The sequence below is a fragment of the Trachemys scripta genome, chromosome 2 (genome assembly GCF_013100865.1).
Source record: "Trachemys scripta elegans isolate TJP31775 chromosome 2, CAS_Tse_1.0, whole genome shotgun sequence".
Taxonomy (NCBI): Eukaryota; Metazoa; Chordata; order Testudines; family Emydidae; genus Trachemys; species Trachemys scripta.
This window is the reverse complement of record NC_048299.1, coordinates 39990451-40006777: the sequence shown is the minus strand read 5'-3', so window position 1 is coordinate 40006777 and position 16327 is coordinate 39990451. Positions and strand designations below refer to the sequence as shown.

General features: G+C 40.7%; 1 protein-coding gene across 1 annotated transcript in view; it reads right to left on the bottom strand.

The window, feature by feature from the left end:
* The window catches only part of ITGA8 (integrin subunit alpha 8), a 178810-nt gene that overhangs the window by 134291 nt on the left and 28192 nt on the right, over nucleotides 1–16327 (bottom strand). Inside the window, exons 6-12 of the mRNA XM_034760366.1 lie at nucleotides 15601–15646; nucleotides 14062–14187; nucleotides 12354–12398; nucleotides 10579–10622; nucleotides 9486–9542; nucleotides 9233–9285; nucleotides 2869–3074 (exon numbers count right to left, since the gene is read on the bottom strand). Of these exons, the coding sequence (XP_034616257.1) occupies nucleotides 2869–3074; nucleotides 9233–9285; nucleotides 9486–9542; nucleotides 10579–10622; nucleotides 12354–12398; nucleotides 14062–14187; nucleotides 15601–15646 (577 nt within the window). The remainder of the gene's footprint in view (nucleotides 1–2868; nucleotides 3075–9232; nucleotides 9286–9485; nucleotides 9543–10578; nucleotides 10623–12353; nucleotides 12399–14061; nucleotides 14188–15600; nucleotides 15647–16327) is intronic.

Below are 16327 nucleotides of genomic sequence, written 5' to 3'. Positions count from 1 at the left end.
GTGGGCAGGGGAGGAATCTGACCCTCACTGTTACCAGGAGCAGAAAGGGAAGAGGCACTACAGACCATCAAAGAAATGTATCAGGAAGATATTATTGAGCCTTCAACCAATCCTTAGGCCTCCCCCATAGCTCTGGTTAAGAAAAAAGATGGCAACACAAGATTCTGTCTGGAGTATAGAAAACTAAATGAAGTCACTTGAAAAGGATTCTTATCTATTACCATGAACAGATGATACCCTAGATGCTGTAGCACATTGTCTGGTTTTCTACACTGGATCTTAATAGTTGTTATTGGCAAGTGGAAGTGGATGCAAGAGACAAGGGAAAACTGCTTTCGCAGCAGGACAATGCTTGTGGCCATTTAAAGTGTTGATTTTGAATTGTGTTTGCCACCTTAGAGAGGATAACGGGAGGGTATTACATGACATGCCCCTCTCGGCCTGTCTATTTTAATCTGGTGCATGCTAAAACATTTGAACAGGAACTAAAACATTTTAAAATGGTCTGTGAGCCAATTTGAAACCGAACCCAAAGAAACGTGAGTTGTTTCAAAAAGAGGTAATCCACCTTGGGTATACAATTAGCGAGGAGGAAATTTCCACTGACAAAAAGAAAATTGAGGCTGTACAGAGCTGGCCAACTTCCCAAACACTCACAGATGTGCAGAGTTTTATAAGGCTCTGTTCCTATTACAGAAGGTTCATTTGTGGGTTTGCCATTATTGCAAAACCACGGCATAGGTTGGGTGAGAAAGGGAAACCATTTCAATGGTTCGCAGAGTATAATGTGGCATAAGGCTCTAATAACTGTTCCTTTCTTGGCCTATCCGTGTTTCGAAACCCCTTTCATACTGGACACAGATGCTATTGCTCATGCTCTGAGGGAAGTATCGACAAAAGAACACAAGGGAATTGAGAGGGTTGTAGCTTATTATAGCAAAAGTCTAAGTTTTCCTGAGACAAATTATTGCACCATCTGAAAGGAACTCCTAGGAGTGGTTAAATCTATACAATATTTTCATTACTATTTGTATGGGAGGAAGTATATGGTCAGGGCAGACCATGCTTCCCTGCAATGGCTCTTTAGATTCAGAAGTCCCGAGGGACAGCTACCAGCTTGCCATAGCAGAGCTATGATTTCACAATTACACACAGGCCTGGCCATAAGCATGGCGGTGTCGATGCCTTGTCCGCAAACAATGCCTTAAGCAGGACAGCAAGGAATTAGTTGCTCCAGGGGAGTGTGCCTTCCTTCCTCTAATTCGCATTAGTGCTCATGTTCTTGGTTCATCCTTGAACAAGGGGGGTGGGGCTGCAAGAATGGACCCTAGAGCAACTAGAATCTTCCCAACGAGAGGATCCTGAATTCAGGATAGTGTGTGACTGGAAAATCAAATGGCAAACACAGCCACCGTGGAATGTAATGTCACCTCACAACACCACAGTAATAGCTTCCTGGTCACAATGGGAAAGCTTGGAATTTAAAGTTGAAATATTGTATAGGAAATGGGAGAAACCGGGGGGTGGGTGGGTACAGGTACCAGCCGACTGTACCAGGTGCACTCTGTAGTTGATAGAGGGAATCAAGCAGTTGAACTTTGTAAAATGAGACAGAGGCTGGCAAGTAATAGTTGCCGGTAGCTATGGACTACTTCACAAAATAGCCTATGGCTTTCCGAGCAGAAATCAATAGGCTGTGGCAGTAATAGGGTTCTAGTGAATGATTTCTTCACCAGATTTGGAGTCCCATATGAGTTATGCACAGATCAAGGGAGAATTTTTGAATCCAAAGTGTTTCAACAGATTTGTGAGATTCTAGGCATACACAAAACTCTCACCCACCACAGCACACCCACAATCTGAAGGGATGGTGGAAAAGTTCAATAGGACTTTGGGCGGTCATTTGGCTACCTTTGTTGAACAGCACCAAAGGGGCTGGGAGTAGCATATCCCATTCCTTTTGATGGCTTATAGAACAGTAGTCAGTGAGAATGCAAAGTCTACCCCATGTCTGGGCATGAGCTGAGTGTCCCAACAAATCTCTTGTAGAGAGTTCCTGAAGAGGAACAAAATCGACTGGGTTAAAAAGGGGAAACAATATTAAAGTGTTAATGTACATTCAGCGTTAGCATTGATGTCAATGGAACTATTCATTTAAATATAACAGGATATGGCCCTTAATTTCCTCTTTGTTAGGATTAGTCAATGTGTCAGGAATTCAGCTGGCTCTGGGCATGGTTGCCTAGCAACCCAATGAGCTTGTCTGGGCCCAATAAACCCTCATTAAGTGACTGTGCTCCCTGATGGGGCAGAAGGGTCAACAGGTCACCATTTAAGTACCAACAGCAGCGCAGTGGCAGCTCAATGCATTCTATGCCCAAAGCGGTGCCTGACCCCCTTGCTCCACCCCATGCCTGCTCTGCTCCAGGCCTACTCTGCTTCCGGCCTCTGAACCTGCTCTGCTCTAGGATCTGCTTCAGGCCTGCTCTGCTCCAGGCCTACTCACTGCCTGCTTCTGAACCCCCTGATTTATAACCCCTGATTCTCATCACAGGCTTGTCTCTTGACCACGACTCTGGCTCTGCCCTTTGATTCTGCTCTGACCACTAGGCCAGACTCCTACTCCAATCACTAGGTCACAGAGAGATTCTCATCACTTTCAATAGCACATTTACATGTTAAAAGTGGAAGGGTTGCAGAAAAACAAACATGTATATTGTTTTATTTGTTTTTTTTCCCTAACTCCTGTAGTTCTCTTTAAGAAGTTGGAAGAAAGCCATTTTCAGACCTGAAGTACCATCATATTCAGTATGCAGGCAATTTGCTTGCAACATATAATATATAACATATAATATATAAATTAAGTACCATTATATCCATCCTGGTTGAGATCTCCAAGATGCGCGATGGCACTGCCGAATCTACCAAATACTTCAGTGCCCGACAGTATCTGTGCGTCTCGGAAGTAGAAAGCACTTTCCTGCAAGTACAGGTAAACTTGCCCTACTTCCTTAGGTTTACTCTCAAATTCACGCTCCATGAAGAGGGGCGCACCAACTAGGATGTCATCTAAACTAGAGGAATAAAAACAAAACCAAATGTCAATGGGAAATTCAGCCAAATGACATGATTCTGGAAGAAGTGAGAAAGCAGCAGAAATAGCCTCACAATATATGATTCAGAGATATAAACCAATAATATCAAGTGGGTACGTGGGGCCTGATTCAAAGCCTGCTGAAGTTAATAGGAAAACTCACATTGACTTCAGTGAGACAAAATGGGTGAGAGGAGAATATCTATTGAACAAACTTCTTTTGGTGAGAGAGACAAGCTTTCAAGCAACATTGAATTCAGTGGCAGGCTCAACGGCATGGAAATCCCTGTTACTGTGAAACACTATTATAACTTGACTGTAATATATTTAATTTTGGCAATGGTATTTCTTTGTCATGCCAATAAACTTTATTTAATTGAGAGCAGAGCTTTTTCTACCTTGAGCTTGAAATGATCTCTGAAAATCCTTCCCAGCAAGGAACCAACACAATGAGAGAGACACAACAAATTCTAATATGTCTTAACTCTTATGTAAAAAGCATATAAAATTTAGGAGGAGTTAAACCAACAGGGCTCTATAGAAATATAATATGGCTTTATAGTTAATATTCTAAATCATATAGAATATAACAGAGAATGAGATCTTTTCTATGCTTTTAACCACCATATAGAAGTGAAATTTTATAAGTTGCTTCAAAACACCTATAGAAATATTATTTTCTATAAATTCAATAGAACTTCTCCATGAGGAAAACTGTAATTTAAAATGTAAAGTTACATTTATTTAGTTCTTCCATTGTTTTAAATATTAGATACCATCCTATGCTACACATATCCTGAAAAGGAAGGAAGCAGATGCTGAATGAACAAACAAATATTAAAGCTGTTGGGTTTTTTCCCCACACTAAAAAACCCCAAATCTTTCTCTTTTTATGAACGACGCTAGTGGTTTGGACAGCATGTTAGTTGAAATTGCTGATTGCCACAAAAAGAGAACATGCTGTTTGTGTCCTGTGAACGCTATATTTTACCAACTGTTTTACAATTATTTAGCATACACTATATATTACACAGTAGCTCTATCATCCTCCTAGATTCATTATTGTTATTATTTTATTACAGTACAGTATAGAGACCCCCATTGAGATTGGGACTCAGCTGTGTTAAGTGCAGTATGAATCAGTTAGTAAGATGGTCTGTGCTCCAAAATCTTACAATCTAATCAGAGAAGAGAGAAAAAGGAAAGGGGAAGAGAAAGGAGGCATTATTATCCCCATTTTACACAGAGGAACTGAGGCACAGAGAGAATAAGAGACAGATTTTTAAAGGGTCAGATAGGCACCTAGTGGGATTTTCAAAAGCACTTACGTGTCTAACTCTCAATGGGAGTTGAGCACCTCGGCACTTCTGAAAATCTCACTAGGTGCATATGAGTATCTGTAGACGCATAAACATCTTTAAAAAGGTGAGCCTCAATGACTTGCGTAAGGGCATACTGAAAGACCATGGCAGCGTCAGAAATTGAAGCCATATCTTCTGAGTCTCAGTCTAGTGCCTTCACTGCAGGACCAATCCTTTGTAAATTAGTGTTGTAAGTGACAAGGTGAATTTTCATTACATGATGTCTTGTGGCTCTGCCTCTTGCCCTGCCCCTGGGATGACTCGTGCCCTAGGGCCAATAAAAGGAGCAGTCCTTGTACTTGAAGGATAGATCCATCAATAGCTATTAGCCAGGATGGGCAGGGACAGTGTCCCTAGCCTCTGTTTGCCAGAAGCTGAGAATGGATGACAGGGGATGGATCACTTGATGATTACCTGTTCTGTTCATTCCCTCTGGGGCACCTGGCATTGGCCACTGTTGGAAGACAGGATACTGGGCTAGATGGACCTTTGGTCAGACCTTTGGTCTGACCCAGTATGGTCGTTCTCATGTGCTTACTCCCCTGAGCAAAAGAACTGCTGTTGTATCTGGCATTGCATAGGGATCACAAGTGAAAAGCATGCAAACTGAGCCTTCCCCATACACACCCTCCAGTGCTAGGGCCAAATACAATCTGATCCTTAGAAATCTGGTTGGAGGGGGATGGCGAACCCTTCAAAGGGAGAGCCAAGAACTATGTGTTGTAAACAAATATAGTCACCTAGGTTACTATTAACAACTTAGATTACTTACTTGAATTTAAATATTCAGAGCAAGCTTTTGGCACAAGCTTGCAGCCCGGGGGGAGAGGGGGAAGGGGAGGATGGACGGGGACAGGGTGCTAACGTGGCTTTAAACTTTAAACCATCTTTATACTCTCCTAATTCTGGGCTGCCTGTGGGCATCCACCTAAGCTACAACACCCAGCCCCTAAATGCCTATGGGTAAGAGCACTGCCTGACCTCCCCATAGTGCTCAGCTTCCCCACCTTCATGCACCCAAGATACCTCCTATATTAGGGCTTGCAGTGGGGCCCTTTTAGTGCAAGGTAAGCTCCCTTTTGCAAAGCCTGTTCCAGTGGGAATTCTTCCCTGGCCAAACCCAAGGCTCTAATGTCTCTTTATGCATTACCACAGCAATGTACAAGGGCTTCAGCAGAAGGGAGAATTCTCCCTCCCCACCCCTCCAACTTACTTGTCACTCTCCATAATCCTCATTTACTTGTTTGCATTTCTCTCAATGTGGATAATAAAAAGCAATAAATCAGTTTGACTTTTGGTTTATAGCTAATTTTACTTTCCAGGTTCTAGTACCTCAATGTTTCAGTTTCAAGCACTGCAGAGGAATTGTTTGGTTGGTTATCAACACCTGTGTGCTTGGCTTTTTTAATTGCGGACTTATTTCAGTTGCTCTAAGGTTTTGTAAAGGTTTATATTTACAAAATGTGAATCTGAGCCAAACTAAAGTTGACACCATCCCTTTTAAAAGGCAGCAGGAGTAAAAATAAGACTGAAAGCCCCCAAATGGTAATGTATAACCATAGCTGTAGTTCAGCCTATGGGGGTATTTTAATAAGTTTCATTAGATTCATTTCACTACTGCACCATGATGTTGTAGTTAACATAAATCAATATATTTATGTTTGTTCCAGCACATAAATGTGACTAGCCAGTATTGCTTCCTTTCTAATAAAACATTAAAAAGCACAAGCTGACCACCTGCTGGAATTTTATGCAATTCTTTTGTATCCTGCTGAGTAATAAACAGCAGGAGTATGGGAAGTGTCAATAGGTTAAAGTGTAACTATGTGGCGCTTTGATATAGTATAAATAAAAGACTGGTAAACATTTTATTCCACTGTTTTTATTGGATATATGGTTTCAACCTAAAAAAGAAAATTTTCCTTCATCTCCTTGCTAAGAATTTGTCTATAAATTTATTACAAAATGGAAGTTTCTAGTTTCAATAACTGATTTCTTTATCAAGTATCGGGGGTAGCCGTGTTAGTCTGTGTATCCACAAAAACAACAAGGAGTCCGGTGGCACCTTAAAGACTAACAGATTTATTTGGGCATAAGCTTTCATGGATTTTTTACCCATGAAAGCTTACGCCCAAATAAATCTGTTAGTCTTTAAGGTGCCACCAGACTCCAGTGGACACAACTGTACAAAGGCAATAACCAAGATTTTCTTGATCCTGTTTGTGTCCCTAAAACACTTGCAGACTTTACATCAAGAATAGCCCTGGAACATTTAGCTGAACTGCTCAGGCTAAAGTTGATCAGAGCTGCCTTCTAAATTATTATGAAAAATAAAAAGATCTAATCTCAGAACTTACTCAAGTAAAAGCATTGTCCCTATTTATCTTTTCAGCCTGATAAAGAATCAGGTTTCCAATACTGGTCAGACACCCTGCTTCTAATTTCTCCACCATCCCTAGCTATAACAACTTTTCCATGCATATCTTTTCCCTCAACCAATTTTTGTCAGACTTAGTCTCATCTTCTGAGTTATATTTCTAGTTAATGTACATGCTGTCAATTACTGGACTGCAGTCAGGCACATTTGTCAAGTGAAGTTTCTTTGTGTTTTGTTTTCAGTGGGATGTTTAGATCTCAGAGAGAGTCATTAGATTTCCTTTCAGATACAGGATGGGAGACCACACAAGCCTCCAAAGTTGTTTGCTGATATTATTGTCATACAGCTATGGAGTTAAAGGAACACAGAACATTTTAAAAAGATCTTAAGAGATCTTGTAAATGACTAGCAGATTCCCAAGAAATAACCGGTTCATGAATTCGTTGGCTCAGTGAGAGATAAAGCTAGCCACAATCAACTTCTATAAAGCTCTTATGATACTAGCACAGTGTTTCTTAACATTTTCAGGTTGGTGACCCCTTATTCAAAATAAAAAATTGTCCTGACCCCCTTACATTTACTATAAAAGTAAAAGTTAAAAAATGTATACTCCAATTACCACTGCAAATTCTACAGGTGACCTCACAAAATTTGAAGGTTTTGGCTATCCTGAAGTTATTCTGGACATTTTATTTTCTTTAGAATTATAATAAAGTGTTCAATGCTTCACAGCCCTCCCCATTGCCTTATGTAACCCCCTGGGGGGCTGGGGAGGATCTCAATTAAACAGCTGGGAAACACCAATTTAGCATACAGAGAATGCTTCATACATTATGGTTTTAAGCTACAAATAAATACAAGAAGAGAAAGTGTCCCATATGAAGTGTACAACTCTTTGGGATATTTTGCAGTAGGTGAATAGCCACACAGTTATAATTATAAGCCTGAAATAACATTGGGAGGAAACTCCAAGGCTCAAAGTATTAGTGATCTTATCTCAGTGATAAAGAGCTAATGTTAACATTCATTCACTAAAGCCCTGATCCTGCCAACTACTTTGAGTATGTCTACTTGGAGATAAAAAACCCGTTGCTGGCCGGGGTCAGCAGACTCAGGCTTGTGGGGCTCAGGCTGTGGGGCTAAAAATTTCTGTGTAGACATTTTGGCTTCAGCTGGAGCCCAAGGTCTGGGACCCTCCACTCTTGCAGGGTCCCAGAGCTCAGGGTCCAACCTGAGCTTGAACATCTACACAGCAATTTTTAGCCCTGCAAGCCCAAGTCAGCTGACCTGGGCCAGCTGTGCCATGGGGCTTTTATCCCTGTGTAGGCGTACCCTAAGACTATTCACAATTTTAGGTCTTGTTGACACCTAAAACTTAGGACAACCCAGCTACATCACTCCAAAAATAGGTAGTTAAGCTAGATTGACAGAAGAATTCTTCCATCAACTGCCTCTTGATGGGGTGGATTTACTACAGCAACGGAAAAAACCCTTCCATCATTGTTGCAAATGTCTACACTATGGTGGCGTAGCTGCAGCACCAAAGCTATGCTGCTGTTGCACTTGTAGTGCAGACATACATGAAAGTTAATGGTGCTTAAGTGCTCTATGAATCAGGGCTTAAAAGCCAGATAGTGTCATTAAGGCATAACCCTGAGTAATGGGAACTCTAAAAGGCATTGATCCTTACGCAGGCACAATACCTCTTGGAACTATTGTAGAGCATGGCCACTTTCAAACCTCAAAAGATGATGCAGTATGCATGGACCTCCATGACCAACCAGCTGAGCTCCTTTTGGACAGGCTAGCGACCTTAAGAAGCCCTTGCTGCAATGGGAGATGGACAGGGGTATAAGAGAAATTGAAAAAGAAAGGCTCTGCTTTTCCATAGAGGCAGATTGAACCATTCTACTTTTGGCTCTTACCCACCTCTTTCCAAAGGCAGCCAACATCACTACTCCTTGCCTCTTTCAATATTAGGAAATTGAACAGAATTGGATGTTCTAACTCTGCCCTTATTGTTCCAAACAATCTTCTCAGTTGTCAATAAGAAAAACTCCACTAAAACTTCTTTTGCAAAGGCCATTAGACCAAGTTTTAAAAAAGGAAAAGTGAATTCATAAAGTTGAGACCCAAACTGGATAATTAGAGCTAGAAAAGCACAGAAGAGCTGTACAGAAGTCTAAGAAACATTTTCCAACTGAGAGCATTAGAAAAACAGAGTTTATTAACAGATATATTTATTTTGGCTTTTCCATATAAAGGGATCATGATGGCTTTTGGAGATGTAGTGTGAACATTATTTACTAAGGCCAGGATTTTCAAAAGGGACTAAAGAAGGAGTTAGGCAATCAATTCCTATTGCATTTCAATGAGATTGGGGTGCATTGTATAACCTACCCGTCACTGTTAACATCCGACACAGCGACAGTGTACCCAAAGTAAGACGCCATCTGTAAATAAAAAACACGCACATTTTCATATCTCATATTCATTAAAAGATTGTTTTTCCTGACAAACCTCTGCACCTTTATGAAAATTTATTTCAAAGGGTAGAAAATATTACTTAACAAATTGTTAGAACTATAATATTTTAGATGCAATTATATTCCTCTGAGGGATAGTATATTATTACTTAGATCTTTGACATTACCTGTTCACCAGTGAAATTCTGAATAAAGGTCAAGTCTGTAGAATTAATAATTGAAACCTGTCAATAGAAAAAAATATAAAAGATTCCTGTCACACCATAACAAGTTATACTGTAATGTAACTACAGGTATATTTAGAAAAGTTAAAGGATGTTCCAGTGGTTACAGCACTAACATAGGACCTAAAAGTCCTTAGTTCAGTTCTCTGCTTCACCACAGATTTTTCTGTGGGACCTTGAGCAAGTCATTTAGATTTTCTATGCCTCAGTTCCCCATTTGTACAATGGAGAGCATAGTACTTCCCTGCCTGGCAGCGGTGCTGTAAGGAACCATATGTTAAAAACAGCAAGGTGCTCAAATACTACAATATCCGGGGGAAGCATATATGTACTATAGATAGGGTGTTATTTTTTTGAGCAGTGAGTTCCAATATGAGGTTGGAATCTGGCAATATGATGTTAGAATCTGGAATCAGTTTAGGGTATGCAAGGACTACAGTCAGGTCTGTAGCTGGGAACTGTCAATTTCCCAAGCAGATTGTTCCTGGAACCTGGCTTTTGTTGTATTTACTCTATAAGGAGATAAGCATTGTTTCACAATCTGCACTGCTCTCTCTTCTCTTCAGAATTTATACCATGATTTTTCATATCTGACAGTTTCATAACACATGCATAAAGCATTGAACTGAAAACCAGATCTGAACATCCCTGAGCTACACAGACTTGGATCTTTCTTCATCATGGGAACAATCAGAACAGCACATCAAACACCCATGGACTTGGGGTGAATTTGGATTTGAGTCTGCAGCTATGGAAATACTGGCACAAGAGTTCAAAGCAATCTTGTAATCGTCTACAGAACATACAGACTTCAAAAATAAATAAAAGCCTGAGCTTTAAAGTTCAATTCAGGAAAGCAGTTAAGCACATGCTTAAGTGCTTTGCTGAATCAGGGTCTAAGTCCATAGGAGTTTTGCCTGGATAAGGAATGCAGGTACAATGTGGCATAAAAACATGATATAGCCTTTCCTCCTCAAAATAGCATAGCTCATGCATTTTTACTACTAATCAGATCAAATGTGGGTACAATACATACATAGCCAAAGTTCTGTGCTCCCCTTGGCACTCCAGCAACCAACTCTGAAAAGATAAATAATTAGTGAATACATTATTTTAGCTGATTGGAGCACCGTCACTTAAATTCTGCTACCATACAGCCCCTATTATTTGAGAGTATGCTGCCTATTAACTGTATCAAAGACCTCTGTAACTGATGTTAGATTTTTAAATTTATATAATGTGCCTATCAGCTTCTCTAGATATATGCTCAGAGCCCAGCGAATATCAGCTAGACAGGGACAGGCCTGGTCAATATTTGGCTAAGACCTCTTCTGAACACTGGAGGAAGTGGTGTTGCTAATTCAGTAGGTGGTGCTGTCTGCTGCTCTGAGTCAGTCCTTAACCATACTATTAGGGAACTGTTAGTCTCTAAGGTGCCACAAGTACTCCTGTTCTTTTTATTAGGGAAGGCATAGGTCAGATATACCATAAAACCAAGGTCTTCACCATTTGAGACCAATTAAGATCCGAAGTCACAAGGGGAGCAACATGAACCTCAGAGTTGAAGCCAAATTCTAATTTGGGTAATGAGATTGTGCCTCGCTACAAAATATTTTCTCTGTAATTGCAGTTGAAAATTCTTCCTCACTAATTCTCCTAAACTTGTAGGTCTTGTTACTGTCCTCTGTTACATTGCTGATCCATTTTATCCTAGAGGCAGCAGAGTTTTATGTTGGTGAAGAATCTATTATAGAAATGTAGCTGGTAAATAACTGTATTAAACTTGTAATGTGTGTGTAATCTTCTGGATGAAATTGCCACCTACATGCAAATTGTTATAAAGACACCCCACTGTAGAATGTATTTGATCCAAGAAAGAGCCTTCACTTCTAGAGACGCTCATGCATTATTCTCTTTCAGGCATTTTTGTTCATGTGCCTTTAAGCCTTTCCTTATTCAAGGGATCAGTTCCTTATTTCATTTGCCTGTATAATGTTTTCTCTCTTTCTAAATATAGATTTTTAATATTAAAAGTTCAACCCTGACCAGCTCTGCTCTGAAATGCAAGATTGAGGGAGAGGAGAGAGTATAGGGATCCTCTTCCCACTACACAAGCAGTAACTCAAGAACAGAATAGAACATATTGCATTAGGAGGAGGGACAGTTAAACTAAGGAAGCAGGTGCCTGGGGCGGCAAATCTGAAGGGGCAGCACTCCGTCTGTTCTTGGGGCGGCACTCCGACTTTTTTTTTCCCCCTTCTTCGGCGGTACTTTGGCGGTAGCTTTTTCTTTTTTTCTTCTTTGGTAGCAGTTCGGCGGCAGCTTTTTCATTTTTTCTTCTTCGGCGGCACTGCTGCGGCTGCTTTTTTCTTTTTCTGTGCTTCTCCGCTTGGGGCGGCAAAAAAGGAAGAGCTGGCCCTGGTCCCATGCACCATGTCCTCAAGGGACATGGTCTGTAGCATTTAGGAAACCTCCAGGATCCCAAGTGAATAGTACTTCTCTCAGAAGCACCTAGAGTTAGCTGGCAGATGTGGCCTTAGAGCGCTATCCCCCAGTCCTACCTGTGTAATCTCATCCTAGGCAGAACGTTACCTATGGCTGGGGATGCATAGGTTTTGGTTACTGCAGCTCTGCTTTCCCTTGCTGTACCATCCCAGGGAAAGACTTGCCCCCAAGTACATTGGGTAGAGATACATTATCCTGCTCTTTAATATTTTAAATGTTTAAGACCCATTTTCCCATTTAGAGAACAGAAATAGATAAATAGACATGTGCACAGTCATCTGCTTTACATTTTGACTTGCTTCTTACCTTGTTCAAGGTCGCCAGTAAATTCCCCAGCAGCCACTGAGTATCCTGTTTTGAGAATAAATTACAAGCGTGAAACCTGACAAATCATTTACTTCCAAAGAAACATGCTTCTGGAAGGACAACCAGATTTGTCCTCTGTTTCAATAATCTCTGTAAAACCTTTATAAACTAGTATATATAAGACTGGGGGGAGGGGAGGGGAAGGAAAATCATTTGTCAAGTTATTATGACTACCTTCCTCATAAGTCTCAAAAGTACGATAATTCTACAGGCCTAAATCACTAGGAAACACGTTGCTATTTAATTGCATCCCAAAATCAGCTGTTAAGCATTAATACTTTATAATTCACATGAAAATATAAGCTGCAAATGCTACATCTTTTGTGATAATAGCTTTTTTATTATATTCCTTTTTTGCCACTATGATGCATAATCACACAGTTGTATCTGTTATATGTAGGATCAGATTTCCAAAGCTATTTAGGCATCTAAAGGTGCCAATAAGTGCCCTTAAAAGGACATAAGGTTAAGTGCCTAATGCCCATTGACTGAGTAAGGGCTAATGGATTGGGCCCATGACTGCAAAGCCAAATACGAAGCATATGTGAGAGGATATATATCACTGCCTTCAAACTTCACTGCATCATTTCTACAATCACTGAAAAGACAGCAACATTTGTTACATGCAGAGTTATGCGCATATTACACACAATTCCTGGAGAGAAGGAGCCACCAGCTATCTTTTAAAACGTACTCAAAGAGGTCTAGGTTTCTCTATGTACAGATTACTCCTGTTTATCTGAAACCTGATTATCCGAACCCCTTACTCAACCCCCAGCGTGAGATACATGCCCTCTGCAGCCTGTATCTCATGCTGAGGGACAAGGAAGGGATTTGGATAATGCAGCGATTCGGATAATAGAGCAGAGAGCCCTGGCCAGGGCTGTACGGAGGAGAATGAGCCCCTGGCCGCAGAGAAGGCCCCCCTGCTGATGAATGACTCCTGTGGCAGTGCAGGGAGCCCTCTGCAGCCCCACTCTCATGGGAGGGAGGGAGTGGGGCAGAGTAGAGATCCTCAGCCAGGATTGCAAGGAGGAGGATAACAACAAGCTTCTGACCGCGGCAGAAGCCATCCTGCTGCTGAATGGCTCCTGCCCTCTCAATGATCCAAATAAAATCCATGTCCCCCGTGCTATCTGGAAAATCAAGAATGTACTGTATCACCTTAGGGCCCACTACTGCTCGCATTGAAGTCAATTATAGTTTGTCCTTAACTTTAATGAGAGCAGAATTGCACCCTTAGAAATTACTGTACTAAAGCATTACAAAAAAGAAGTTTCTTTCCCCTCTCTTAACAGTTGAAATAGTCCCTAATTACAGTAAACTAAATCATTTCCCCTCAACTGAAAAAAGGTGTGAACATGAAAAATTAGTATGCTTGCTTAAGTACATTAAAACCCATGCGTAAATATAGCATCCTAGTTAGCTAGCCATTTAGGATCTGACTCTGTGAACACTTACTCCTGTGTTTAACTTTAAGCATGTCAGTTGTCCCGTTAAAGTAATTAGCAAATTACTGAATGGGATTCCTTACTCCTGTGCTTAAAGTCAAGCACGTGTGTAAGTGTTTACAGGGTTGGGGCCTTCATAATTTAGGATTTGCTTTCTCATTCAGATTACTCCAGTGCCTCTAGATTGTACATCTTACCTAGATAATTGTCATCATATATAGGTGGTGCCACTCCAGTTTGCTTTTCTCTTGTCAGTTTCCTTAGAATATCCTTGAATGAATAGTCCGTAATGATATCTGCAATACTGGTGGTGATTACTTGCCCTGTATTCAAATAATTTCATAGAGTAAATGAATTCAGAGAAGAACCAACTCCCTAAAATGTAGAGTTATCTACAGTTTTTAAGATTTAAGATTAAATGTAAGTTTCAAGACACTGTCTACTCGATTCATCACTAACTATCCCATTGCCAAAACCATGTATTGTCAGACTGCTGCCGTAGAGAAGAGCAGTGCATAACCACTGCTATTAGGACAATCCTTCCCCACTGCCACTCTGAGAATATTTAAACCAATGCATTCCACGTCATTCAGAAACGAGAAGACAATATAGAACACAATACGGTATTAACCATAACTAACACAATTCCATTCCATTTCAAAGTGCTGGCCCAGACCTTCCAAGTTCTACATACAGGGCCGGCTCCAGGCACCAGCTTAACAAGCAGGTGCTTGGGGCGGCCAAGGGAAAGGGGCGGCACCTGCGGCAATTCGGGGCGGCAGGTCCCTCACTCCCTCTAGGAGTGAAGGACCTGTCGCTGAACTGCCGCCGTCGATCACAGCTTTTTTTTTTTTTCCCAATTACCACCGCCAATCGCGGCTTTTTTTTTTTTTTTTTTTTTTTGCTTGAGGCGGCAGAAATGCTGGAGCCAGCCCTGCCTACATAGGCCTAGATCATGCTCTTGCAGTGACAGCCTTTCCATAACAGCTATAATTCAATGGGATCCTACAGCCCTAGGGCAGTGTATTCTCAGTGGAGAGTTCAGCTATATGGAATTCTATCTCATCAGAAGTCAAAATGAGTCAGAATCTTTCTCCTTCAGTGACACAATACAAAACCCATTACACAGGTCCACCACAACAATGGAGCTGCCGAATGGCTTGACAATGTCTTCCTGGTAGGCAGACACCAAGAATGAGCCTTATCATAACAATGGTTAAATCAAGGGAGGGGCAAAAATGTTCTCCCCTTACCTATACCAATGCAGGTCTCATCTATATATGTGGCACCATGATACCACAATGATGAGATGTCTGGGTATTAGAAATGTCTGGACAGAAATCAATCTAAAAATCCCAAACTGTAATTTATGCTATGAAAATGTCACACACAATGTAATCTCTCTATTGTACAATTGACACTTCAATTCCAGATGAAAATAAAGTTAAGTTTTTCCATTAAAAGGCAAAATGTTCCAAAATATCAACAGTAAAACATTTACCTCATTTCACCTACTATAGAATCCATGGCCTAATTCTGATCTCGTTCTTTTTTAAAAAAACACACAAGAGTCACTACATTGACTTCAGAGCAGTTATTCTGATTTACACATATATGAGACATCAGACTCAAACCGATGACCTTACATCTAGAAAATAACAGGAATTCAGGATGAACTTTCTCCTGACACCTGGCCTTTACTTTTTGGTTTAAGTTAACCAAGTGAGTGACCATACCTTGCCAGTAAAAACTCCCAGGTCCTCCTACTATAAGGTCCCCATTCTACAAAAACAACAGAAATGAACAATATTAAATTATGATCGATAACATGCAGAGGAAAAGCAATTAGTACAATTATATCTAAACAACTGTACTGTTTTATTTAAACCGCAAAAGGAAAATCAGGGTCATGATACAGGATATAGGCCCCGTTGCAGGAAAGCACTTCTTTAAGTACTTCTTTAAGTACATGCTTTAATCCACCCTTTTTCAGGAAAGCGGTTGAGTATGAGATTAACTTTAAAGTCAAGACACATGCTTACGTGTCTTTCCTGGATAGGGATGCTTTCCTGAATCATCAGGGCCATAATCTGTTTGGCATCTACAGAATAACATTTCTCAAAGACTGCTTTGTTTCTTTGTAAACAAAAGATGAAGATAACACAAAAGAGATCAGTGATGCCCAACGTATCCAAAGCAATGCTTTACAGACCAATATGGCTATAGCCACCTTATAGCCATCCCTTCACAACAGGCTAATTGGGTGAAAAGAATAACATGAATGTAAAATGGATAACAATGTGTCTTAGGATCACAATGTACCGTTACTGTGATTAGACACACATGTGAGGCCCTGGTGGTCTAGTAGCGGTATAGACTCACTAGGTACAAAGTGTATTCCTAGGGTCCATAGTATTGTTACTAGGTGGCATAGGGGAATGCACTGGACACACTTTCAAAGCA